The sequence below is a fragment of the Neltuma alba genome, unplaced genomic scaffold (genome assembly GCF_004799145.2).
Source record: "Neltuma alba isolate B1F8T4 unplaced genomic scaffold, ASM479914v2 tig00011927_pilon, whole genome shotgun sequence".
NCBI lineage: Eukaryota > Viridiplantae > Streptophyta > Magnoliopsida > Fabales > Fabaceae > Neltuma > Neltuma alba.
The window spans coordinates 260,573-287,530 of record NW_021636517.1 but is presented as its reverse complement, the minus strand read 5'-3'; the positions used below and the strand labels follow the sequence as shown (position 1 = coordinate 287,530).

At 34.7% G+C, this 26,958-nt stretch overlaps 4 protein-coding genes across 5 annotated transcripts; 1 reads left to right on the top strand and 3 right to left on the bottom strand.

The window, feature by feature from the left end:
- The first annotated feature begins 183 nt into the window (after window positions 1–183).
- Window positions 184–5,778, top strand: LOC114719579 (ethylene-overproduction protein 1). 2 transcript variants are annotated; one of them, XM_028905089.1, is made up of 5 exons: window positions 184–2,194; window positions 3,582–3,873; window positions 3,968–4,277; window positions 4,938–5,296; window positions 5,508–5,778. In XM_028905089.1, exons 1-4 carry the CDS (start codon window positions 231–233, stop codon window positions 5,174–5,176), a joined length of 2,805 nt encoding a protein of 934 aa, XP_028760922.1. In that variant the 5' UTR covers window positions 184–230; the 3' UTR covers window positions 5,177–5,296; window positions 5,508–5,778. The 2 variants fall into 2 exon arrangements, with proteins under 2 accessions (XP_028760922.1, XP_028760921.1); XM_028905088.1 differs by lacking the exons at window positions 4,938–5,296; window positions 5,508–5,778 and adding an exon at window positions 4,571–4,658.
- A 2,838-nt stretch (window positions 5,779–8,616) lies between these two features.
- On the bottom strand, window positions 8,617–9,131 carry LOC114719609 (uncharacterized). Its single transcript, XM_028905122.1, has 2 exons — window positions 8,991–9,131; window positions 8,617–8,814 (listed from the first exon to the last, which is right to left on the bottom strand). The coding sequence occupies exons 1-2, from the start codon at window positions 9,129–9,131 to the stop codon at window positions 8,617–8,619; spliced, it is 339 nt and encodes a 112-aa protein (XP_028760955.1).
- A 1,353-nt stretch (window positions 9,132–10,484) lies between these two features.
- Window positions 10,485–12,074, bottom strand: LOC114719608 (DELLA protein RGA2-like). The gene has a single exon (XM_028905121.1). It carries the CDS (start codon window positions 12,072–12,074, stop codon window positions 10,485–10,487), a length of 1,590 nt encoding a protein of 529 aa, XP_028760954.1.
- A 7,432-nt stretch (window positions 12,075–19,506) lies between these two features.
- On the bottom strand, window positions 19,507–21,054 carry LOC114719606 (nodulation-signaling pathway 2 protein-like). Its single transcript, XM_028905120.1, has one exon. The coding sequence runs from the start codon at window positions 21,052–21,054 to the stop codon at window positions 19,507–19,509; it is 1,548 nt and encodes a 515-aa protein (XP_028760953.1).
- Window positions 21,055–26,958: the final 5,904 nt, after the last annotated feature.

Here is a 26,958-nt window from a genome sequence, read left to right as displayed (position 1 = left end):
AACCTCTCGCAGGGACATCATCTGATACATTTCAATTTGCCTGCATCACCGTCGAGTTTTCACCAGCTTTTCTCTGATCATCTTATTAACCCAACGGTGTTTGCACGGCCAATTTAAAATCCTTAGGTAAATTTACTTTTTGACATTTTTTCTGAATGTGTCAATTGTAGACTTTTAATTTTGTTCAGTGTTGGACCGTTGACTTATTCTTGAACACGAGAATACGAGAGATGCAGCATAATATATTTGCCACAATGCGTAGTTTGAAGATCATGGATGGGTGTAGGAGTAATCAAGTCTATCCTTTCAACCCATACCAAGATCAGATCAGAACCCAATGCACGCGGAGCAAATCCATTCGGAAATCGCAAATTCCAGACGCGAAAGCAATCGACTTTGTTGCTGATAATCTTCTTCCGTATGGCCTGCCCAAGGCTGATCAGGTAGAACCCCAGATTGAACCCTCTATCAAGCCCGTTGATTTTGTCGAAACGCTTGCGGATATTTATCGTAGAATTGAGAGTTGCCCCGATTTGGAGAAGTCCCATTTGTATTTGGAGCAATGTGCACTATTTCGTGGCTTATCGGATCCGAAGTTGATTCGGCAGAGCCTCCGGTCGGCCAGACAACATGCAATTGATGTGCATTCGAAGGTTGTCCTTGCTTCTTGGTTAAGATATGAGAGGAGGGAGGACGAACTTATTGGATCATCGTCGATGTATTGTTGTGGACGATATATTGAATGTCCTGTGGCGAATTTAGTAGCTGGCTATGACCCAGAATCGGTATATGAACCTTGTATGTGTTATCGTAATCCTCGAGAGGACGCTGATGACATAACCATGATGGACGATGAGGAATGCTCAACTTCCGAGGAAGATGACCAAGATGGCGATATGTCATTTATCATTGGGGACGCTGAAATTAGGTGTAGACGATACAATATCTCTTCCCTCTCGAGGCCCTTCAAAACAATGCTGTATGGTGGTTTCATGGAGACAAGAAGAGAGAAGATAAATTTCTCGCAGAATGGGATTTCTGTCGAGACAATGACGGCTGCTGAGATATATAGCAGAACAAAAAGATTGAGTCAATTTCCTCCGCATATTGTTCTGGATCTTCTATCATTTGCGAACAAATTTTGTTGCGAGGAGATGAAGTCTGCTTGCGATGTTCATTTGGCATCTCTAGTTTGTGACATGGAGGATGCCATGTTGTTGATTGAATATGGATTGGAGGAGACGGCGCATATTCTAGTGGCAGCTTGCTTGCAGGTGTTGTTGAGAGAGCTGCCAAGTTCGATGCATAGTCCAAATGTCGTGAGAATATTTTGTTGTCCAGAGGGTAGGGATAGACTAGCTATGACAGGTCATGCATCCTTTTTGTTATATTATTTTTTAAGTCAGATTGCGATGGAGGAAGAGATGAAATCTAACACAACTGTGATGCTCTTGGAGAGATTAGGAGAGTGTGCTGAAGAAGGATGGCAAAAACAACTTGCATTTCACCAATTAGGTGTTGTTATGCTTGAGAGAGAAGAGTACAAAGATGCGCAGTGTTGGTTTGAGGCAGCAGCTGGGGCAGGACATATTTATTCTTTAGTGGGTGCTGCAAGGGGAAAGTATAAGCGCGGTCACAAATATACAGCATTTAAGATGATGAATTCCCTTATCTCTGATTGTAAACCTGTTGGCTGGATGTATCAAGAAAGGTCTTTGTATTGTATTGGGAGGGAAAAATTGATGGACTTGCTCTCTGCGACTGAATTAGATCCAACTCTTTCTTTTCCATACAAATATCGAGCTGTTTCTTTGCTGGAGGAGAACAAGATTGAAGCTGCCATTTCAGAAGTTAACAAGATAATCAGTTTTAAGGTTTCTCCTGATTGCCTTGAATTGAGAGCTTGGTTTTTGATTGCTATGAAGGATTATGAAGGAGCCTTAAGAGATGTGCAGGCACTTGTGACGCTGGATCCTAACTACATGATGTTCTTTGGACGGATGCCTGCTGACGACTTGACAGAACTCCTTCGTCCTGCAGTTCAGCAGTGGAATCAGGCTGAATGCTGGATCCAATTGTATGACAGATGGTCCTCTGTTGATGATATTGGCTCTCTGGCTGTTGTACACCATATGTTAGAAAATGACCCAGGAAAAAGTCTTTTGCGGTTTCGACAATCTCTCCTCCTGTTAAGGTAAGTGAAACCTTTAAATTAATTCAATTATAGCTTGACTATGAAGCGTTCTGTCTTGATCTCTTTTCTTATGTGTCTTATTAAATTTCTTCCGTACAAATATCCTCTGTAAATTGCTTTTAGCTTTCTCTTCATCAGTTGGAATGAGTTTTATCGAAATTTGGCTTGACATGTTTGAATCTTAAGCCAGTTTTCATTTTTATCTGATCATCTTTGTATTGTATTCATGGCTTTGTTTGCTGCTTAATAGAATCAGCTTACTGTCACAATTTTGCATTTAGTGGAAATGTCCATCTATCACAGCTGTCAAGAAGCACTTATTCCCTGAAGGTCGGGCTTGAAGTATGGACAAAGGCTCAAGCTGACTATTCCTTGTGTTGATTTTTTTTTTTGGGTGAACTAAGGGGCATAAGCCCAAAAACAGTTGTCCAGTTGATAGAAAAATATGACAAAAAATTACTTAATTGATCTTTTAGTTTACTAATAGTTGGTTGATAATAAAAGTGGTCCATTGAAGATGTAGCTCACTATTCGTTGGTTATAGTCAACTGGAACAGAGTGAAGAAATCTTTAGTAATTGCTATTTCATTAGGAGTATTTCCTGTTTGTTTCCTTACAACTGAATTTTGTTTAGTTTATAAGGCAAGGGTTACGTGTATCAGGTATGGATACTCGAATCATTCTGTTCAGTCTCTCTCTACCCTTCTCTATCTGTGCTATACTGCTCTTCTTCTCTGCCCTCATATAGAATCTTTCTCAATATTGGATTGTAACAGAAACAGTCTAGGTATGGTTTTTTGACTATCTAATAAAGCAAATCTGAGAAAGTAACTTGAAGCTTGGAGCATTTAATTGCTGCATTTATACGTCAGTGAACGCAACTTCTTTGCACATATTGAGTTCTCCTGTCTTCCTTCTCTTATTATGTTGGTTGAAGATAATTGTTTAAGAAGTTACTTCAGTAAGTGCTGTTCACGAATGAATATTTTAATGATGCATCTTCCCCTAAAGTAACTTAAAAACTGGGAGACCTTTAAAAGGTGTAACAATTGAAAAGTTGGACATGATGTACTACCTTGATCTTTTTTATGTTGGTCCTTGTTCTAGTCCAGGCCATTCACTATGTTATTATCATGGCCTTGTAGGTATGTTGGATATATAGGCGGTATCTCCTTAGAACGAGTATTAGATGAATTTGTCATTTACAACGCACAAATCCTTTCTTACTGCGTAGGGGTTTTGGCTATGAACAATTTGATTTGCTTCCCCCCCCCCCCCCAATTAAAGTGCTTGCTTCCCACATGGGATCTGGTTCTCCTGTGGTAATATGATGTTTGTAATGAAGGATCCGGCTAATTGTGGATGTTGATGTTTCTGAGCCTTGCAGGTTAAACTGTCCAAAGGCAGCTATGCGTAGCCTGCGGCTGGCTAGAAATTATTCTAATTCTGAGCATGAAAGGCTCGTCTATGAAGGGTGGATATTGTATGACACTGGTCTGCGGGAAGAAGCTTTGGCAAAGGCTGAGGAGTCTATTTCCATCCAGAGATCATTTGAGGCTTTCTTTCTCAAGGCATATGCCTTAGCAGACTCAAGTCTTGATGCCGAGACTGCAAAGTACGTTATTCATCTTTTAGAGGAAGCGCTTAGTTGCCCTTCAGATGGTCTTCGGAAAGGACAAGTGAGTGTACATATGGTTTCAAATTCATACAAAGTTAGCTTCTTCTCAATGCTAACCCATGGTATATGTTTTTTGGCACTCCTTTACTTTATAGGCACTAAATAATCTAGGAAGTATCTACGTAGATTGTGATAAGCTGGACAATGCTGCTGACTGCTATATGAATGCGCTCAACATCAAGCATACACGAGCACATCAGGGGCTAGCACGTGTGTATCATCTAAAAAATCAACGTAAAGATGCATATGATGAGATGACAAAACTTATAGAAAAGGCTCAGAATAATGCATCAGCTTATGAGAAACGTTCAGAATATTGTGAACGTGACAGGGCTGAGAGTGATCTTAGTATGGCAACAGAGTTGGATCCTCTAAGGACATATCCATACAAATACAGGGCAGCAGGTAAATTCCCAACAACTTGTTCTGCTCCTCCTCATCCTCCTTTGAGGGGTAGGGCGTGTAAATTCTTGAGTGGAGAGGGAGGGACAGAATTTTGGTTGTGGTTGGAAGTTATTTGATCATTTCACCCGTTGTTGTTGCAAGGTTGCCTCTTCTGTGACCATATTGAAGTATAGTGATATGACTTATTTTCTGGTTTAGTTTTATCCATGTATGTTGACGTAACTATTAGATATGCATTTTTGCTTTCCATGCTTTCATTCTTTCCATAAACGGTGCTAGTGTGGTTAACGCAGAAATACTAGTTGTTTGTGACAACAATTAGAGCTCCAAACTTCTCGAGTCTTGACGTGGAACTATGTCTGCCGGTGCTAGTTAAAGGGTAATCACAAGGAAGCTGAAGCTTCATGTCAAATCTTTCTGTCAGGGGAAATCTAAGCTAGGCTATCTTACTAATGGAGATTATCTTTTTAATAGAGAGAGAAAAGATCTTCTGAGTTTCAGCATATCCATGTGTAATTACTTGCTTATTAGAAGTCTTGTATTGTATGCCTTTGGTCTTTCCACAGTGAGTTTTGGCGTCAATTCATGATGAATTTTCTTTGTGATGAGCAGCATGATACAACAGTGCTCAATTTTTGACATGGAAATTTTGCCTTCCAGCTTTGATGGACGATCACAAAGAAGCCGAAGCAATAGCTGAGCTTACAAGGGCCATTAGATTCAAGCCAGATGTTCAACTGTTGTATCTTCGAGCAGCATTTTATGAATCAATGAGTGATTTTATTTCCACCATCAGAGACTGTGAAGCTGCCCTTTGTCTTGATCCCAGCAATGCTGAGATGATGGAGCTTCGTGATAAAGCAAAGGGACAAATTAATGAACAAAAGTTGGGCGATTAGGTGATGGCGATTTTTCTCCTTGCGTTACCTCTGGCAGACATGCAGCCTATTCTTGCCTTCTAGTACTTACAGGAAGACCCTGTGATGATTGGTGCTGTTTATCTACGGGACAAGACTGAGGTAATATATTTTTCAGTTGTTTTTCATGAGACATAACCCATGGAAGAGCTTCTTTGAAAAGCCCAATCATTTAGTGTTGAGTTTTAGAAAATTTCTACTTATTTTCATTGGAGATTCTAATAGCAAACGCTTGATTGTGCTGAAGTTTTGTCCTTAATTATCTAAGGAATTTTGTCTCTAGAAACATTATGGTCTATATCTTTTTGGCCAGCCTTTTGAAAGCTGAGATTGCAGAAGAGAGGCGTTAAAAGGTAATTTGGATTCAGATAGAAGATGAAGTAGAGAAGAGGAGCAGGATAGCTTGTAAATACGCGTCATTCGATTATATATATGGTTTTGCCGGCTAATTTTTCAACTTGTACACATTGCTACTTCTGGGCTTCACTGCGCCAAGCTAGGAAGAATGGTAATCCACTGTTCAGTTACGTGATGTACATAAAGATCCTTTTTTCCCCCCAATTAACGAATTTGGAATTTATATATTTTGCCAATATATTTCTGGCTGAGAAATTCACATTTTGCTGTGACCATTTCTTGTACTTTTTCACTGCATAAGAGAACAACTTGCCCTTTTGGACTTGTTTATTTATGATTAGATATCACTAGAGACTTCGTTCAATTCATTTTTGGTTCTGTAAACAGATATTTTGGTTCTTTTCACATAAATTCTGTAGGGATAATAATATTATGATCATGTATATAAAGTTGTCGGGGGTGTTTGGCAAGATGAAAAAGTGCTTTTAAAAATACTTTTCCATAAACCAAGACAAACTCCTTATATATTTACTTCGTATACTATAAAAGTAATTTTAAAACATGGTTTAGCTTCTATCCAAACACCCCCGTAGTAAGAGACACGAAAAGAGTGTGTATTTATTTTACTAGCTGCTTTCTGTACCTGACTGTAACTAAGTAAATCACATAACTCTAATTAACCATATTATATCTTAGAGTTAGGAAATGCAAATGTTGTTTTACCTTTTTTTTTTATACAAAAAAAATTGTTTTACCTTGATAATGGGATACATTAAAATTGGTGGATGTCTCCAGATAAACTACTAGCTATGAAATTAGCTCTTTTTGGCACAATCTGCAACGTGTTGGATTAAAAAACAGTCCTCATATTGTCATGCAACTTAAATATCTTAACGTAAACATTAGACATTGATTGATGCTGCTTTGGTTGTTTGGTCTGACTTTTGTGCTTATCTTATGGATAAGGCCCTGCACTGCAAGATCCTTATATAATAGACAAAGTTCTCGTAATATTCCCCTCTTATTTTATACTCCTCCGGTCTTTAATATAAGACCCATTTAACTAATTTGATTAGATTAAGGACGTTAGGTAAGTTAGTTAATTATAAGAAAATTGACACATTTTTCCTAAAACACCATAATTATCTTTCTTAATACCCCCTTTCTCTCTTTTACTTAATTATGGTTGAGGGAGTATCTATAGGAGTAATTTAGAGAAAATTGATAAATATGATAAATGTGTCTTATATTTAGGACCAAAATCAACTCAAGAATTGGGTCCTATATTAAGGACCGGAGGAGTATCTGCGTATGAGCACTAATGCATGAGATCTTCCTAAATCCTAACATAATATTAACTTAATATATTGTACTTCTTTTGACAAAAGTGGACGAAGGAAGGAGTGTCAAAGACAGGCGAAACGCAATTTGATTGCATTTGGAATGAATCTAATATGAAATTCAGAGTTTTGAATGCATTAGCATGTTGGTTATGGATTATATATTGAAGAATTCATTAGAAAAAACAATAGCATTAAAGATTCTGGTGGTTTGCTGATATAGATCTCTTCATTAATATTTGCAAACAGAGTTCGTTTTCTTTAGCTGACCCATAGACACACACACACACACACACACATATCACAAAATTAAATATAGGTTGGTGAAAACTGAAAAATGATATCATATACGGTTCTACTTTGTGGTGAGGTATACCAAGTACCAAGCAGTTAAAAAAACTGACTAGTATCAAAAAATTACATTGACTTAAAACTATCTCAGATTGAATTGGGTTAGATCACACTAAAGCAAAATTATATTCTTTCAACTTTGCAAAACCTGAACCCAAAGCCTATTTTAGAAAAACAAATGCTGAATAACTTGAATTGTTTATCCTTATGTGAGTTCCAATTCAGCTAGCTTATGAGTGTAAGATTATCCCATTGACGCTATGATTTTATTTTATTATTTTGATATCTATGATGAAAGGGGACAAATATGAGAACATAACGCATGGGCGTGTATATCTCTTAAATTAAGACCAAAACTTAGTCAGTGATTCATTTTTTCTGGCATTATATTCCTCTCTCTTAACTCTTGGATCAAATGAAGGAAACAAATGGGGTGTAGAAGAAGAAAACGATATAGTTTTCCTGCAAATATCCTAATTAAGCATTAATCATGATTTACATTAAGACTTGTTTAGTGATACTTGAGCTGATTCTACTACACGTGTTGTTAATTTAAGGAAGGATGATTTGTTAAGACTAATCATATGATGCTTGTCTCTCTCTACTTGTCTCTTTCCTTGTGAGGGCAAATTCTAGGAATCCTAGCAGGCCAAATTCTCCCAAGAATGAGTGGTGTTTCATGTCAAACAATTTTTAATTGATAAATCCAAAAACGTTAAAAATAATGGCATAAGATCATTAAGAACAAGTTCCCAAGGCAGTGGATCGACGCAACTTTATTTATGTGTGTGTATTGATATCTATCTAATCTGAATTTCATAATTTTATCTAGCCGATTGCAGAGTCCTGGCCATAATAACAATGATGAGGAGATTTATTTATGTTTAATTTTCTTATTTGTGACGTATGGATAATTTTTTAACTCCATATATACTTACACTAACATAAAGCATACCAATTACCATGCTGAATACTGCCATTGGGATATTGGTTTGTTGATGGTTAATTTCCTTTTTCTGCATAAAAGAGGGCTAAGCCCAAGCACAAAAATTAAAACTCAGGGAAATCAGATCCCATACACTCTTTTGTAACCAAAGATCTCAAATACAGCGGGCAAGAATCCAATATTGAAGAGCTTGAAGACCATCCTTCGCTAAAAGCCTCGGCCAACTTGTTCTGTTCACGAGATATGTGATGTAAAGATACTTCCCAGGAATAATTCATCAGCTTCAAAAGCTGCCCAACGTCTAAACTTGCTCCCTTATTAATGGATTTAGGGGATAATAGATCCACCAGGTTCTTTGAATCAGACTCAAGTATAATCCTCCTAAATCCAATTAGATCCCAGGCAAGCATGAGTCCCTTTAAAATTGCTCACTTTTCAGCCTCATTAGCATTACAGAAGCCAATAAAATGAGTAAAACCGGCAATCCACTTACCAGCATCATCATGTAAAACGCCCCCACAGCCTGACTTCTTATTGGTGACGCACATGGCACCATCCACATTCAACTTAACCCATCCCAAGGTGAGCAAAATTCCTCCATGTTTGAAGGAAAACAGACGCAGGATCTATAGGCTTACTAAAATCATTTTCAGACACACTACGATTCCTCCAATCCCAAAGCTTCCATATCGCTACTGCCACAATCAAGTTCCACATGCAATTCAAGTCATTACCTAAATTCCTTTTGATATTAAAAGCAAACCGGTCTGTTAATCAAGGTGCAAAAAAACTGGAATAATACCTCGGATGCATAAAGGCAGTCTCTAAGAATATGCATAACGTCCTCTGTGCCAGCGTCACAAAACGGGCAAACAACAGAAGTGGAAGACCACTTGCTTCTCCAAGCATTGGTACGTAGCTTCTTGTTGAAAGCAATCCACATGAATACTCGAATTCTCTCCACTCCTCTCCATCTCCATATTTGCTTCTAAACTGGGCTGTAGAGATTTGAAGGATCTTCCTCGATCACATAATGGGCACTTTTTAAAGAGAATGATCCATCAACCGACCCCTTCCATGATAAAACATCATTGCCAGCTTCAGGCATGGGGGCCAACATAGTAGTTAATCTCTGGAAAACCTCACTTGAGACTATGTTAGCCAAATGTTCAAAATCCCAAGCACCAAACGCTATCCACTCGGCAACCTTACTTTCCTCCTCCTCTAAGTTAAGACTTCTAAGATGTCTATCACTTACTTTAATCTCAGAGGAAATCCAATTGTTAGTAAAGAATTTGACGCAAAGACCATTTCTAACATTCCATTTCATATACGTCTTTCCACTATATCTTTCTGCCTGGACACAAATTTCCACAAGAGAGAATCACTACCGGCTGCTTCAAGCAATTAACTTTATTTCTTAGCATGTACTTTTGCAATAAAACCTCAGCCCAGAGAGAAGAGAATCCCATGATCAAATTTTACGCAATTTTGGTGCCACACGCCCTACTCAAAGAAGATAAATGTTTAAAACCAAGTCCACCATAATCCTTAAGGAGTGTCAACTAATCCCAACCTATAGGATGGAATCCATGAGAATTGTTGCCTTTTCCCAATACAAAATTCCTCTATAACCTCTCCCCTTCCAAACAAATGGTCAGAAGTGACTTAGCAACAAACATAAGATAGAGAGGGATAGCACTAATGACTGGTTGCACTAAAGTAATCCTGATCGCTAGTGATAGGCAGTTCTCTTTCCAAGTAGACAGCTTAGATCTGACCCTATCAATGATGTAATGAAAAGTTTCTGATGATTTGCCCCCTTTGATGATTGGAAACCCCAGATAGTTCCCTATATCATATCAGTAGAGGTTCTCATACCAGTAACCTCCCTAAAGCTCATCCTGACATTATCTGGAACTCTAGGAGAGAAAAAGATGGAGGACTTACTCTGATCTTCTCCCCTGATGGTTGACAAAATTGTTCAAGACAATTCATCATACAATGAGCCTGGCATTCATTAGCGGCTCCAAACAGAAGCAAATCATCAATAAACATCAAGTGAAAAATGTTATACATGTTATACAATAAACATGCACAAAATTTTTATAATGACCAGAAAAAATACATCATACCAAATAATATGTCAAATTATCCATAATTTGTTAATAACACAATCAAATTTGCTATACAGGAAGAATACAGTGAGCATGTATTTATATTTTTGGTTTACAAATTTGAATAATAAATCTTTACAGACTAAATCAGACTTGTAAACATAAGAGGATTGCGGACTTCAATTTGCCCGTATTGAAATTCTCAGAAGCTGCGTTCCTTTCCATTGCAGAGCCATCTCGTTGCCATTATTGCCTTCAATCTTAACCTCATACCACCCTTCCATTCCTCTCAGCATTTCTCCAACTTCCGTTAATGTCTCTTCCCGCAAGCTTCCACCCTCTAACTCTATTTCTGATTGAACATTTCCACATTGTCTCATCTCCTCCCACCTCCGAAGCCAATCCTCACATGATATATATGGCGCCACGAATAGATTCTCCATAGCTGTTCTTGCCTCTGAGAATTGGAATGGGAAATTTGATTCTATGGATTCTAATAAAGCATGGTAATGCTCCAAATGGCCATTAAAGAAGGACATGAAATTGGTGCTGTTTCTCAGTTTCTCACAGGCTTCTCCATCACCAAAAGCTATAATTCCCCTGTTGGAAGGTGCACTTTTGATGAAATCTTTTGCTACCCTAAGGAATTCCAAGACATGGTTTCTACTTCGGACCCTCCCCATATGTGGAAGACCCGCCATGCAATTGAAGGCCACGAAACTTCTCTTTCCATTTCCATGCCCTCCTCTTTTGTTCAATTTCTTGAGATCTGTCACCAATTCCTCTATACTCTGTTCCTCCACCTTCAACTTCAAACCACATGATTTGGCATGCTCATACAGGTTACTTCTGATTTCTTTAAATTTCCATTGGGTTGAAGCAAAATCAGCATCAAGATTGTCCTCTTCTTCGTGTCTTATTGACGTCAATTTCAAAGTTTTGCGCCGTTGAGCGATAGCCTCCATCAATGGAGGCCATTGACACCCGTCTCCCATATCAAAGTCTATTATATGTATGACTTCTGAATCAGCTGGTATGGAATCCAGAATTGCTGAATTGGCCGCAAAATGAGCAGTTTTGCCGTGTGGGAGGCCTTGGTAGATAGCCTTAAAAGCGTGGAGGAAGCTTTTGCTGGCCTCCTGTTTGATGAAAATCCCTTGCTCTGTAGCATTATGATTTTGGGACAAATTGAATGCCAGACGTTCAAGGGGATCACCAAGAGGGCTTGCTTTGTGGCTGATGCGTCTCAGAATCACTTGTGCAAGTGCGTTCTGTCCTTGCTCCAAGGCTTCTCCAATGGCTTCCAGAAGATGAGGAAGACTCACCTGGTTCTCCATCTCCACGTCCTCTGCTGGTATGATGAGTGATGGTGTAGACATGTCTGATTGCGTAGATGGGGTTGGACTCCAAACATCTTCTGTCTCAAAACACAATTTCTTTGAAGGAAGGCTTCCCTCACGCTCTTGTGCAGATCCATGGTTTCCCAGACTTTGAGAACTGAAAGTGGGATCAAAACCATCAAGATCCATGGAGAAATCATCAATCAATGATGGGAATTGAAGGCTGTTCTCATCAATTGTACAGTAGACATGATTATCGAGGAAGAGGGTAGAAGGAAAGGGGAGATTGGAAGTAATCTCAGAACAAGTATCCTCCGAAGCAGTGAACAATGAAGCATCCATGTTGAAGTCAAAAGACTCAACTTGATCAAAAATTGAGCTTATGCCTCCATAGAACGACCAAGAGGGCTCAAGTATCTCGGGCTCCATCTTCTTTCTATTCTAATATTTCTACACGCCAAGGAGAAAGAAAGAGACTCTGGGTGATATGGTGAGTTGGCTCTCTGAATATTTATACGCGAACTGAAGAAACATATGAAAACAAATAAATCCAACGTAGCGGCTAGTTAGAGAAGAAGGATATATATATATGATAAACTAGTAATACTAAATATGCTTGACATCTTTATGTATAATGTTATGATGATATAATGTTTAGTAAATCAAATTTACAAGAAAAAATTGTTTTAGTTCTAGAATGGATAATGTAAAAGTGAAGAATATGTATTGTCAATCGTTATCAGGTGATAATAGATAAACACACCAACTTGCCTTTTAATTACATAGTTTTTATTCCTAGAAAGTAGCCATTGCACGCCTCTCTCGTGTCGGCACTTGGCAGCATCTTTAGAATGTCCTGTAGTGGATGAATGAGCCTCTGATGTTAACTATATGCATTAATTATAAAACCAAGAGATTAGTTTAATAATTAATGTCCATTTCCAATCACAATTACGTTTCACATCATTAGGAACATATGCAGAAGCTTCACCGAAATGGCCACGTTACGCGATGAAACTCAATACTATCTCCGATCCTAATTATAAGAGTCAGTTGACTAATTTGAGGAGATTAAGGAAATAAGTTGAGTTAGTTATTTGTCCTAAATAGGTGTTGTCTTTCCTAAAATATCTTTGTTAATCAAGTGTATTGACTAGAACTATCATTGTTAGAAGGGTTACTTTGGAAAAAAAATGTATAAATATGAGAGACAAAGTGGATTGGAGTCTTATATTTAGGATCAAAATAAAAATCAAACAGGATTTTATATTAAGGACCGGAGGTAGTATTAAGAAGATCTTGGGAAATTCTTGTATAATGATACGTGTTAGCCTCTAATAAGAACCAATTTTTTTAAGTGCACTTTTTCGCCTAACTAATGAATTCGACCTGAAAATTGGATAAACGGAGTGAATGAAATCTATTATAGTGTGCGTGTGTGCGTACATCATGACGTAAGAATCTCCATCAAGTCACACACACACACCCACATCTACCCAATGATTTTCTCAAGCCAATGACCTATTCAATAGTAACATGCCTCTAATTAAAACTTGGATTATGTGTTTGGCTGGATTTCTCCAAGCTCAAATCTTACAAATTCATTTTGCATTTCCACACGAATAACATATTTGATTGCTCACAATCAACAATATTTCATTAGGAACTACTACCTCCGGTTCTAATTATAAGAGTTAGTTGACTAATATGAGGAGATTAAGGAAAGAAGTTAAGTTAGTTATTTGTAATAAATAGATGTTGTCTTTCCAAAAACATCCTTACTAATCAAGTGTATTAGTTAGAACTACCATTGTTAGAAGGATTAACTTGGAAAAAAATGCATAAATATGATAGACAAAGTGGATTGGGTCTTATATTTAGGATCAAAATAAAAGTCAAACAATATCTTATATTAAGGACTGGAGGTAGTATTTTGTTCCAAGGGAAAATGAGATCAACCCTCATTCTCACTCTCAAAATCAAAAAATACCAAAGACCCGCAAATACATTCTTCTTTCATCTTTCTCCATCACGTACTTTAATTTGTTCCTATAGATGTGTGTGTATATATATATGATGTATATGACTAATTAAATATGGAATATTATGTTTGAGATTGTCTGTTTCATCAAACTATGTGAAGAGTGTCTTTGCCAGCCCTCCCCGCATTGTTAGCTATTTGATTTAAAATTAGGAGGATCATTAATGGAAATGTATACATGCATGCCTTCAACTCCTGTGCGTGTGTAGATGAAGATGGTAGGCATATTTATCGTAATTAGGTCTAGTAAATCAGAAATTAGTTGAACTATCTTTAGCTGTTTTCTTTTCCTTTTTTTTTTTTATCTAAAAGATATTAAGAAAAATAGAGAAAAAAGGATACTAAGAAGGAAACCTCCAAAGAATAGTAAAAAAAGATTATTATTGTTGAGAATTTTCCCTTCTAATGTGTCTTCTTTCTTCTGTTTTCCTCCTACTTTTTCCTTCATCCAAACCAAACATTAAAGAAGTTCGCCCACATACAAAAGCAAAAGTCAACTATCAGAAGCAAAAATGGACATATATAGCAGAGACGAGTTTAATAATATTCAAATTTCTTTTGGCAAGATAAAGCATAAATGTTGTTTCAGTATACCAGTAGTGATACAATAAATAGCATCATATGCGCTTTCCTTTATTAATTATTTATAATCCATTGAAGAGGTCATATAGAATGGGCCAACCAATAAATCACTTCTGTCTGCAATATTGGAATGCTATGTTTCGCGTACGTACGTGTAAAATCGTGAATTTCACGTTATACATATAGTCATTCTAAATTTTGCATATATATATATATATATATATATTTACGTTGATCAGTCTCTATAAAACTTCTTCCTTCTTCCAACATGAAAAAACAAATAAACATTAATCGAAGTATACTTGTATATTTTGGAAGATGTAATATTCATATGCAGTGCATATTTAAACATTCTTGTGCGGGAGCTAAAGATATTCTTGATCTTATGTAGCATACACTCAATCAAAAGCGTTACATCATTGCTTTATAGTTTGTGTGTGTGTGTGTGTAACGTTCTATCTTTGACCAATATATATATATATATATATATATATAACTTGTTCTGTGAAAATGTATACTACTTCGATAGGTACAAGATTAATTTGCATATGAGGATGATTGAATGTAACATTTATATACCAATATATAAATTTTGTAAGAACCCAAAGTATACATGTGACTTGACTTGGGAATATGGTACTTTTTGGATGATTTTGGATGGATGTTTACGCTTAATTATTTGAGTAATTGAATTACTTGAAGTTAACATTGACATGGAGAGAGTAAAGTTCTTTTTGTTCATCCGGCTACACGAAGTGTCCCATGATTCTTTGCATCATAAATTCATAATAACGTATCTTCTACAATGCATGAGTTAGCTATATTTCTAATTACAATTACTAATAACTTTGAGAAATTATTTTCATTATAAGTTTAAATTAAAGAGTACTTATTGAAAAAAATCAATTAATTGTCCAACTTTTTTTTTGGGATACAATTTAAGTGTCCAACTTAATGATCTAAAATTAGATTTCACAACTTTTTACAGAACACAAAAGCATCTAAAATGGACTCGCACAGTAAAAGCAAAGCCGAAAAGATAGCATTTAGAAGTTATGGTCCAATTCTTAGTTTGGGAGCATTTTGAAGCTAACACTATTATCAGTGAATTTAGGAGAATTTAGAAGATATGTTAATACTCTCCTTGCTTCTAAATATAAAAGTTAGTGATGAAATTTATATTTTAATTCTAAATATAAAATCTCAATGCCTTTCTTAAATTTATAATTTTTTTAAATGTTTCAATTGATTGTACATATTGAAAAGTTTTTATTAAGATAATTTGAATACAAATTATTAAAAAGGTATTTCAACAGAATTATACATAATTTTTACAAATCATTAAATTTTTTAATATTTAAGAATGAGGTTTTTTTTTTTGCTAAAGCATGGGTATCCTCCTATTTGAGGCAATCCTATTCGAGACACTGTCGGACATTAAATGTGGGCACTTCTTTCAAAGGAGATTCGAAGCTTGGTTCACCACTTTGTGAAGGATTAGCCCATTCTGCTGGATTCAACCCCCGTTGGTTATTTATGAATGAGTTATATAGCTTCCATATTAACCATGTGGAGGAATTAATATATTTTGAGTTAAGGTGCATCCAGTACCTCAAAATATTTTTTTAGATGCATCCAATATCCTAAAATATTTTTTTAATTGCGTCCACCACTAGGAAGTTTTTTTTTTTTGGGTACATCTAACAACCAAAAATATTTTTTTATGTGCATCCAATACCCTAAATTTTTTTTTTTTATACATCTAGCACCAAGGCCAAAAAAACTTTAGAATGTTAGATGCGCCACAAATACTTTAAAGTACTGGATGTACCCAAAAAAATATTTTAGGATACTGGATACACCTTAATCCTATATATTTTAACCTAATGAGTGGCATGGGATCTGTCAATTGAACGAATAATTAATGAATTAATTTCGATATATTTACATGCTTGGAACCTGTACGGAAACTTCTCATTATATGCCCCCTAAGAGTAGTGATTGGAACTAGGAAGGAAGTTTCCAAGACACAGGTCTAACGCAACATTGTCATATTGGAATAAACCTGACGTGAAACTCACATAGCTTCTACACACACACAGATTATAAAATGTTGGCCAAAAAAATATACAGATTATATAATATTGGACCTAAAATTTTGATCATTGATGAATTTCGACAGAAGCAATACTATAAGATTCCAGATAGCAACAACCACAATCTTTTAATAATTTGACATTATTAACTTTGTTTTATCTGTTGACCTAAAAAAAAAATGTTGACTGGTGCTAAAGGGTAGCACACCGCACATATATGAACAGTTCCAATTGCAATGCCACTTTAATATTCATATATATATATTAACCAAAGAGTTTTATGGCCAAATATTAATCCAAAAAAGTATTGAATCTTAGATTTGTCTCTTAATTATTATGCTTGCGTGCATGTGTGAACTCACAGACTCTTATGTTGTGCACATTAGCATAAGGTGAATAATAAAATAATAATGTCCGGATTTAATTAATACTCGAAGATATTTTTACTCCTTCATTCTGCATATATATCATCTTGATCATTTATTCTTTTATTTGAAGGAGAAACTTAAGAAGGAAGAAAACGGAAAGAATCTCTGATGAAAGTGAAAGGAACAAAACATGTAATTAAGTTTAGTTTTATATATGAATAATATTATCATTTGACATATTTTAACACTAAAAACCACGCTGAGCAATTTTTTTAATTCCTTGGCATTCATGACAGTATGCATTATATATATCGTTCTCACGTGGGATCCAAAAACGTTGTAACCATTAAGTTATTGGTTTTACGAATAAAGCGTGAAGCCCTCTACGCATGCAAATGTCTCGGTGTTTTTTTTTTTTTTTAAACCCCTTTGGCCTCATGCAAATATACTATCTCTTATCCTTAACATGAGAATTATATAACTAATACGTGAATATTAAAAAAATTATGTAGGTTAATTATTTATAATAAGTGTCTAAAATATCCATGTTAATTATGTAGCTTGGAACCACTCTTTGATTAAAAAAAAAAAGACCCCTAATATGTGAATTCATCATAAGAATTACTTTGGGGCACCATAGATGTGAGGCAATACAGATTAAAGTATTATATTTAAAATCAAATTAAATTTGCAAATAACTCTTACATTAACAATTGGAGGTAGTATTATTTTAATTAAGGTTAACTGCGAACCATATACATGACTTGTTTCAGATAATTATATGTATCGTACGTCTCTGTCTGTGTGTGTGTGTATGTGTCGTTCATGATGAAAGTTCCATTAATATTATAAAAAGAAAATTAAAGAATTTATATAAGACTATTGTCTAGCTAGTAATGCTTCAGACGAATATTATTCTACACGTACGTGTTCTCAATTTTTTCTTTTTTGAACAAAAGTACGTGTTCTCAACTTAAGGAAGGATTTTTGTTAAGATTAATGATATGATGCTTGTCTGTTTCTACTTGTTCTTAGAGGGCAAGTTCTGGAGATCCAGCTGTGGCAGGCCAAAATTCTCAAAACTGATTAATTATTAGTTAAGATTCAAATTCAACAAGATTTTAATTGATAAATATCCTAATGTCCCCATATATATGCGATTCTCATACACATAAAATACTGTAGCAACAAATATGTGTATGTATGTATGTACGCTCCGATCACCAAGATACGGTATCTCCAATCTTTAATATAAAAGCTAGCTTGGCATTTAATTTGGTCTTAAATATAAAACCTTAATCCACTTTGTTTCTTATATTTATCTATTTTTTTAAGGTAGTTTTTATAATAGTTGTCTATGTTAAATGTTTTATCAAATAGTAGTTTTAGCTAATATATATGATTAGCAAAGATATTTTAGAGAAGATAACACATATTTATTACAAATAACTAACTTAACAAATTTCATTGAATACACTCATATTAGTCAATTAGTTTTTGTATTATAGGCCATATGTAGCATATATACGCACTCTCTCCAAAAGCGTTAAAAAAAAAAACACAAGATTAAGAACAAGTTTTAAAGGAAGCACTATGACATCTTTTGGCTTATGTGACGTTAATTTACCATGCTTATCAATGAAACATAAACGTCAAGGCAAAGCCTTTATTTCACAGTTATTACAAAAACCGTAAGGAATTTTGCTGGGTTCAGGGTTTAGAAACAAGGACTAAACTTAGGTCAAGTTAGTTAGATTCATTATGTCCAGGTGTCCAATGAGCTTTTGCCACGTGTATTAGCTTTTACTTAACCTCAAACCCACTGTTAAAACGCTGTTAATTCCTTTCTTCTTCTATTCTATTTTTCTTCAACGATCCAATCTCAACTTCTTCATATTCAGTCTTCATCATGTTCACTATTCCTCAATGTATCAGCAACCAACAATTATCTTCCCTAATTCAATTCACTCCTACTCGTCTCCTGCAAATTCCCCATGAAATCGACCTAAATTTCCAATCTTCTTGTGCCGGTATTCCAACACAGGCGCATTCACGCTGTGTCCTTGAAGCTTTCTGGAACTAAGAATTCTCTTTTTGGTTCAGTAATTACTAGACGAAGAAGATAATCAAAGATGTGTGTTGGTATGACGGTATTGTATCTGCATAGAGAAGCCGGAGTGGAAGAATCATCGTCACTGGTGGTGGCAGCAAGTTAGCTACTCCGATGGTGATCAGAGAAGGTGGAGGAAGAGGATAGATGATGGAGAACAATTGAGGGCAGTAGAAAGCTGTAGATTTGTTGAGAACAATCTTGAAGAATAACATCAATAGGTGCCTATGAATTATATGGGATCTTGGGAGTAGAAGAATACGTATCTGAAAACAATCATCAGCTTTTAGCAAAAGCTTATTAGGGGTTAAATGAAAATTAGTACAGGTGGCAGAAGCTTATTAAATACTGACATAATGGACCTAATTAACTTGATCTAAGTTTTATCCTGGAAACAAAGTCATGAATTTAGTATCTTCTTATTCTCTTTTCTTTTTTAAATTATAGTTATTTAACAGTACTTCATAAACAAAACATTATTGTTTCATTAATTTTTCAACGGATATAATCAATTTTGCAGTAGGGTAAGAATACAACGAGCATGTATTTATAATTTTTTTTACATGCATTGCATACAAATTTAAATAGCAAATCTTTACAAATTGAATCATAATTACGTACACAATAAGAGGGGAAATAATACTTTCTGCTTCGGCGTTGAGCTTTAATTTGCCCACGTTGAAATTCTAAGAAGCTGCGTTCCTTTCCAGTGCAGAACCATTTCATTGCCATTATTGCCTTCAATCTTAACCTCGTACGACCCTTCCATTCCCCTCAACATTTCTCCAGCTTCCATTAATGTCTCCTCCCTCAAGTTTCCACGCTCTAACTCTATTCCTGATTGAACATTCCCACATTGTCTCATCTCCTCCCACCTCCGAAGCCAATCCTCACATGATATATATGGCGCCACGAATAGATTCTCCATAGCTGTTCTTGCCTCTGAGAATTGGAATGGGAAATTTGATTCTATGGATTCTAATAAAGCATGGTAATGCTCCAAATGGCCATTAAAGAAGGACATGAAATCGGTGCTGTTTCTCAGTTTCTCACAGGCTTCTCCATCACCAAAAGCTATAATTCCCCTGTTGGGAGTTGAGCTTTTGATGAAATCCTTTGCTACTTGTAGAAATTCCAAGACATGTCTCCTACTTCTGACCCTTCCCATATGTGGGAGACCCGCCATGCAATTGAAGGCCACGAAATTTCTCTTTCCATTTCCATGCCCACTCCTTTTGTTCAATTTCTTAAGCTCTGTCACCAATTCCTCGATCCTCTGTTCCTCCACCTTCAACTTCAAACCACATGATTTGGCGTGCTCATAGAGCTTCCTTCTGATTTCTTCAAATTTCCATTGAGTGGAAACACAACCAATATCTGGACTCTCCTCTTCTTCCAATGTGATAGCAGTCAGTTTCAAAGTTTTGTGCTGTTGAGCAATAGCCTCCATCAATGGAGGCCATTGACCCCCTTCTCCCATATCAGAGTCTATTATATGTATCACTTCTGAATCAGCTGGTATGGATCCTAGAATTACTGAATTGGCTGCAAAATGAGCAATTCTTCCATGTGGGAGGCCTTGGTAGATAGCCTTGAAAAAGTGGTGGAAGCTCTTGCAGGCCTCCTGTTTGATGAAACTCCCTTGTTCTGTATCATCATGATTTTGGGACAAAATGAATGCCAGACGTTCAAGAGGATCACCAAGAGGGCTTACTTTGTGGCTGATGCGTCTCAGAATCTTCTGTCCTTGCTCTAAGGCTTCTCCAATGGCTTCCAGAAGATGAGGAAGACTCAACTGGTTCTCCATCTCCATGTCTTCTCCTGGTATGATCAGTGATGGTGGTGCTTGTACTACTTTAGACATGCCTGATTGCATCGATGTGGTTGGACTCCAAACATCTCTCTGAAAACACGGGTTCTGGGAAGCAAAGCTTATTCCCTCACCTTCTTCAGGGCATCCATGAATAATACCCGGACTTTGAGAACTCAAAGTGGCATCAAAAGCATCAAGATCCATGGAGAAATCATCAATCAATGATGGGAGTTCATCAATAGGGAAATAGACATGATCAGTGCAGAAGACTGCAGAAGAAGCATCCTCTGAAGTGGGGAACAAAAGAGCGTCCACGTTGAAGTCAAAAGACTCAACAGGATCAAAAGTTGAGCTTATGCCTTCACAGGACGACCAAGAATGCTCTGTCTCAGGCTCCATATCTATATTCTGGTTTTTCTACACGTTGAGGAGAAAGAAAGAGACTCTTGTTTATGAGTTGATATGGTGAATGGCCTCTCTGAATATTTATAGGCGAAATCAAAGGACCGTGTGAAAACAAATCAGTATTCCTACATAGTAGTTAGCTTGCTAGAGGAGAAGAAGAAAGTTTGTCATTATATATACAAAAATTTGTTTCACAAGTAGATTAACTTACGTTAAATGTGTTCTACATCTGAACTGATAGATTGTGTATATTATTTGCAAAGATTAGTCATTAATATTGATAAATAAATGTACTCGGAATGTAATTTTGTATTAGAATAATATAAAAATGAAGAATTTCGTCAATCCTTATCTATTAATGACAGATAAGTTTGTTTTACGCCTAGTTTCATAATTATGGCATATTTATATATATCCTAGAAATTGGCCATGGCAAGCCTTCTTGAGTGTCTTGTATGAACCTCTGATGTTAAGTATTTGGATATTTTACGTAACAACTAATTAGTTAGTAGTATAACAATTAATATCATTTTCCGAGGTGAAAAAAATTAATGTCATTTTCCGAGGTCAAAAAAATTAATGTCATTTTCCTTCACAGCTACGTTTCAACTATTCATATTCATCATCTTCATTGGACGCAAGGGTGCGAGCTGACGGCAGAGGACGCGAGGGGCGCTTGGCGGCTACGTGTGCGGCACTCTTCATTTCTTCCTCTCCGCCTTGCGCAACAGAACCAGAGGACTGGCGGTCAACAGAGACAGAATGAAGGATCAGAAAACAGTGAGCTCACGGCGAAATCATACCTCCAGATTCCATCGTCATTGTTCTTCATGGCTGTACCGAATTAAAATTTTGGTGTTGTAGTGATGGCTAGGAGCAGCTAAATACTTCCAATTCTCTAGAGCAATGGTCATGGCTTGAACTTAAAACTTTAAAGGAGAGTTTCAGCTCTTCCAATCTTTACTTCTTTCATTGTAATTATGATTTCTAGGTCTTAGAATGAATTTTGTAATGTTTGAATGTGTTGTAATGATTTATATTTGTATTAAGATTGGTTATAGCTGCTGAAATCTTTGATTAGCATTTGACATTATGCTGTGATTAATTTTAATTTCCTTACATTGTACTTGGTTAGACTATGTTTTGAAATTATAGTGAATATTCAGTGGTAATTCAAGGTGGCTTGGTTATTGGATTAAAAATGTTAATTGTTTTTCTCTAGTTCTCTTTAGCTAATTGTGTTGAAACAGTTTAATTGTGAGTAATTAATATGCAAGGTAGCTTGGTGTTGATTATTCTAATTAAACTAAGTCTAACGGGTAGCCTTAGAGTCTTTTGAATTTAGCTAACTCTCAAATTAATTGAAGTAATGATAGCTTTAATCATTGTACTAGAGGATTGCTTTTCTATTTGTTGTCACTTGTTAATTCTCTTTATTTATTTCATTCATATCCATTTTATAAACTAAAAATCCAAAAATTATTTACTCATTTTGCATCCTTTTAAATTTTACCAATTAGTTAGTTAAAAAGAAAATCAATCTCTTTCCAAGTCAATTCTTTATTTTTAATACTTAGTTGCTTAGGATTTTAAATAAAGGTTACTCAAAGTGAAACGACCTGAGTTTTGCACTATATTGTATTGCTTGAATTTATTTTTGATTGAGAACCCCAAAACGAAAAACAAAGGCTCCCATCAGTACCAAAAACTCATAACTATTGATTTTCATCTTTTAACTTTTATTTTTATAGAGGATATTTTAATATGTATAAAATTTAAAATGAAAATAATCTCTTAACTACTACCTCCGCCCCTTATCATAAATCATGCGGTTCAAAATGTTACTTAAATTTGATTAAAAGTAATAAATATGTAAGATATAAATATATTTTTCTAATTATATCCATGTTTATGAAGAGAGTACTATATGAGCAATAATGAGTAAAAGTTTATTGTAAAGAGATAATAAGTGAGATATTTTTAATAGGATAAAAATGAAAAGATTAGTTTAATATTTCAAACTGAGAGGACTTGTTTTTTTGTATTCAAAAACACCGAGAGTGATTATTTCTTGTAAAAAGGGAATTTAAAAGGACTTTTTATTGAAAAAGTTTTGGATGAAAATTTCAAATCTGGACTTTTGAAATTATATTTCATCTTATTTCCACAACGATGAGAGATAGGCACCGACTGGTTCCAATATATATGCGTTCCTTTATCAATTATCATCCAATCAACTGATTCCCGTAATGGGTCAGCCAATAAAACATTTTACAATAATTCTTTCTTTATTTTATATATATATATATATATATATATATATTATATAAAGAGCCCGAACGCTGAAGCATCTTTCTACGTACCATCAAAACATTAACAACTGAAAAAGATATTATTAATTAGAGTATATGTAAATTCAGGAAGATGCATGTAATGTTAATTTGCTCTCATATTAATTAAAATTTATTGTATGGAAGGTACATAAAAGATTCTCTGTCTTGTCTAGCAAACAGCCAACCGAAAGTATTACTCCATAACTTGATACGTAAAAATATAATGATATACGTCGACATACATAAAATATTTGCATATGAGGATGCAGAGTAATGGCTAGCTCATGTATATATATATTGTGAGAAGTTTATTAACATAATTAATCTCATGTATATAGTTAGATGATTACTACCTCAAATCTTTAAGATAAGAGCTAATTTGATTTTTAATTGGTCTTAAATATAAGATCTCAATCCACTTTTTCTTTTACTAGTATATTTATCCATTTTTTTGAAAAGTAATCTATCCATGGTAGTAGTTGTATATGTTAAAGGTTCTATCAAATAGTAATTTTAACTAATACACATAATTAGTAAAGGTATTTTATGAAAGATAATACCAGTTTATTACAAATAAATAACTTAACTAATTTTTTTAATCTCTCCAAATTAGTCTATTGGGTTTATATCAAGGACCGTAAGTAGTAGTAAACAATTCTTGTTGGACAAATTAGAGATATATGATTCAAAATTAGATTACATGACAATCACAAAACATAAAGTACACAGGGGACTCATTATTGGCCAAATGTATAACATGATAGTAGAAATTGCAGGACAACGAAAAGCATTGAATTAGTATAGTGGTCTAATTACTGAAGCTGATTAACACTATTCATCATAGAATAATACTTAACATTAACTTTTTTTTTATATCTGTTATGTTAAGTTCTGCAATTACACACAGTTATGTGATCCATTTTTAAAATATTAACATTTAATAATTGGAAATAGACTTTGGTTTGTCTATATCCACGTATATATTCTATGGATATTGATAACTGGAGCTAGAGGATAGTGTGTGCGATCAGCAAGGATAGGGCTACGGCCATGAATTGCGTAGGAAATAAACTTTTTGCTTTTTTGTTTCAAGAAATCACATTATTAGGCTCTAATCAATTTGAATCCAATCAGGTCAAGCCATGAGGATGTATTTGAATCACGACTTTGCCTGAGTAGAATGAACAAACAGTGACTCACTTGAATTTATTACCCTTGAATAAATTGTAACGGAACTTTAATGTATACTACTTCCGGTCCTTAATATAAAAACTAATTAACTAATTTAAGTAGATTAAAAAAATTATTTAAGTTATTTATTTATAATAGATATGTGTTGTCCTTCTTAAAATATCTTTAATAATCAAATGTATTGATTAGAACTATCATTATTATAAGGATTACCTTAAAAAAAATAGGTAAGCCTTATAAAGTGGATTGGGGTCTTATATTAAGGATCAAAATAAAAGTCAAACAAGTTATTATATTAAAAACCAAAGCTTCTGTGTGTGCGCGCTCACAATATTGACAAGATTAAGAATACTTAACATCAAGATCAAAAGATACCCCCTTCGTTGCCAATTTAATTTACAAAATTTTAGGAGTAACTAAGGATGTGTTTGGTATGAGGGGAGGGAATGGGAGAGATTTTAATCATTTCTTCTTGTTTAGCAACACACAAATTTTAGGAGGGGAGAGAAAATTTTAAAAAAAATTTCCTCCCCTCTCCTCCTCAACCTCCCCTCCAAAATTGGGAGGATTTGGAGGGAAAAAGCAATATTTTGTCATGTTGTGACCATTATACCCATATTTTGCCATGTTGTAACTATTATGTCCATATTTTGTCGTGTCGTGACCATTATGCTCATATTTTAAATACAATAAGAGCAAAATTGTCCATATTAAAATATTTTTCCCTCCCTTCCCCTCTTTTTTTATAAATCCAAACAAGATAATATTAAAATCCTTCCACTCTCATCCCCTCCCCTTCCCTCCATTAAAATCCCTTTCATCCTCTTCCTCTCATTGAGCCAAACATACTCTAATAGTTTTTTTAATAAAAAATAATCCCTAATCGATGAATAAAAAGACTTGGCCCACCTTTTTATTTTTCGCCAAATATATGACTATATTCTCACTAAAGAAAATAATCATTAAAAGTAGCTTCTGGCAAAAAAAATTAGCAATACTTGCGAATCCAAAACCAAATAAAAGAAAAGGGGGGGGGACTTGTCAGCCAAAAATCGGAATAAAAAACATTAAAGAAACAAAGAGCAGAAGGAACCAAAGCACACGAATTGGTTAGAATTCTCTTGATAAATGTGAGTAATATAATTTTGTCTTATGAAAAAAAATTATGGAGAGAACAGTTTTTTTCTTACAATTAAACCCTAATCCAAGTTGATTGAACCTTTGCAGGCACCCTCTGGGCCCATTCCGTTCACCATCAATCCTCACTCTGGGCTCCATCTTGGACTTGGGCCATCCCACACGGGCCCAAGAGCTCATGATTTAGCTGCACAACCTTAAGTAAATGAATCAAAAAGAGGCGCTATATGCTCATGTCCGACATTGATATTAATCTGGTTTTAAAAAAAAGGAGGAGATATTGATATTGATCAATAATACCAGACTCGAGTTATTAATATTATTAATAATTGTACTCTTCCTTTTTAATCAATAAAATTGATCCTTTTACTGACTTTTAAACAACTTTGCATTTCAAGTTATTACTAAGTTAAACATGAAAATATGCATATAATATTACTTTATATTCAAAACTCAACATCTAATATCAATGACATCTAGAAAGCCAAAGCAACTAATGCTTGGACAATCAAAATGCTAATTAATTTTAAAGATACTTTGATGATTCTTGCAACAGGAGTACTTTGAAAAGAGTTTTTGAAAAGAGTTTTTTAATGCATTGTCTTACTTTATATATTAATTTGTTAATATCCCACTACCTTGAATTTTATATATATATATATTTTGCTGGTCAAAAAAGAATTAATTTTTTTTAATACCCCACCACCTTTACTACCAAAGGCAACCAACAGACGATGGCAATGCACCGCCCCACAAGCAAACATTTTTTCAAGTGTTTTCCAATTGAGGGGGCCGAAGTTTGCTAAAATATGGAGTACAATACTCTAACATTCTTTGTATTTTATTTTAATTACACATACATTCTCTTTATTTTAAAAACATATATTTGAGTCTAAATTATTAATTCCGTTAAGAATATTTTAAAAAGAGGCTTTTTTAATTAAAAGTTATGTTGAAATACTTTTTGTTTACTAATTTATTATTCGTAATACTAAATCCCTAGATTTTGACTAAAACTATTTTAAATAATTGAATTTTTTTCTTTATCTTAATTTTATTTTTTATTTTTACAAAATATTGTTTGTTTAATATTCTTATCATATTGGGTCAGAAAATTAATTTAGTTAATATAAGAATAAAAAATTGAATAGAAATTTGATTAATTCTTTGGATAAATATACAACTGATCAAATTAAATAAGTTATAAATGTTTGCAAAAAAATTTTTAAAAAACATT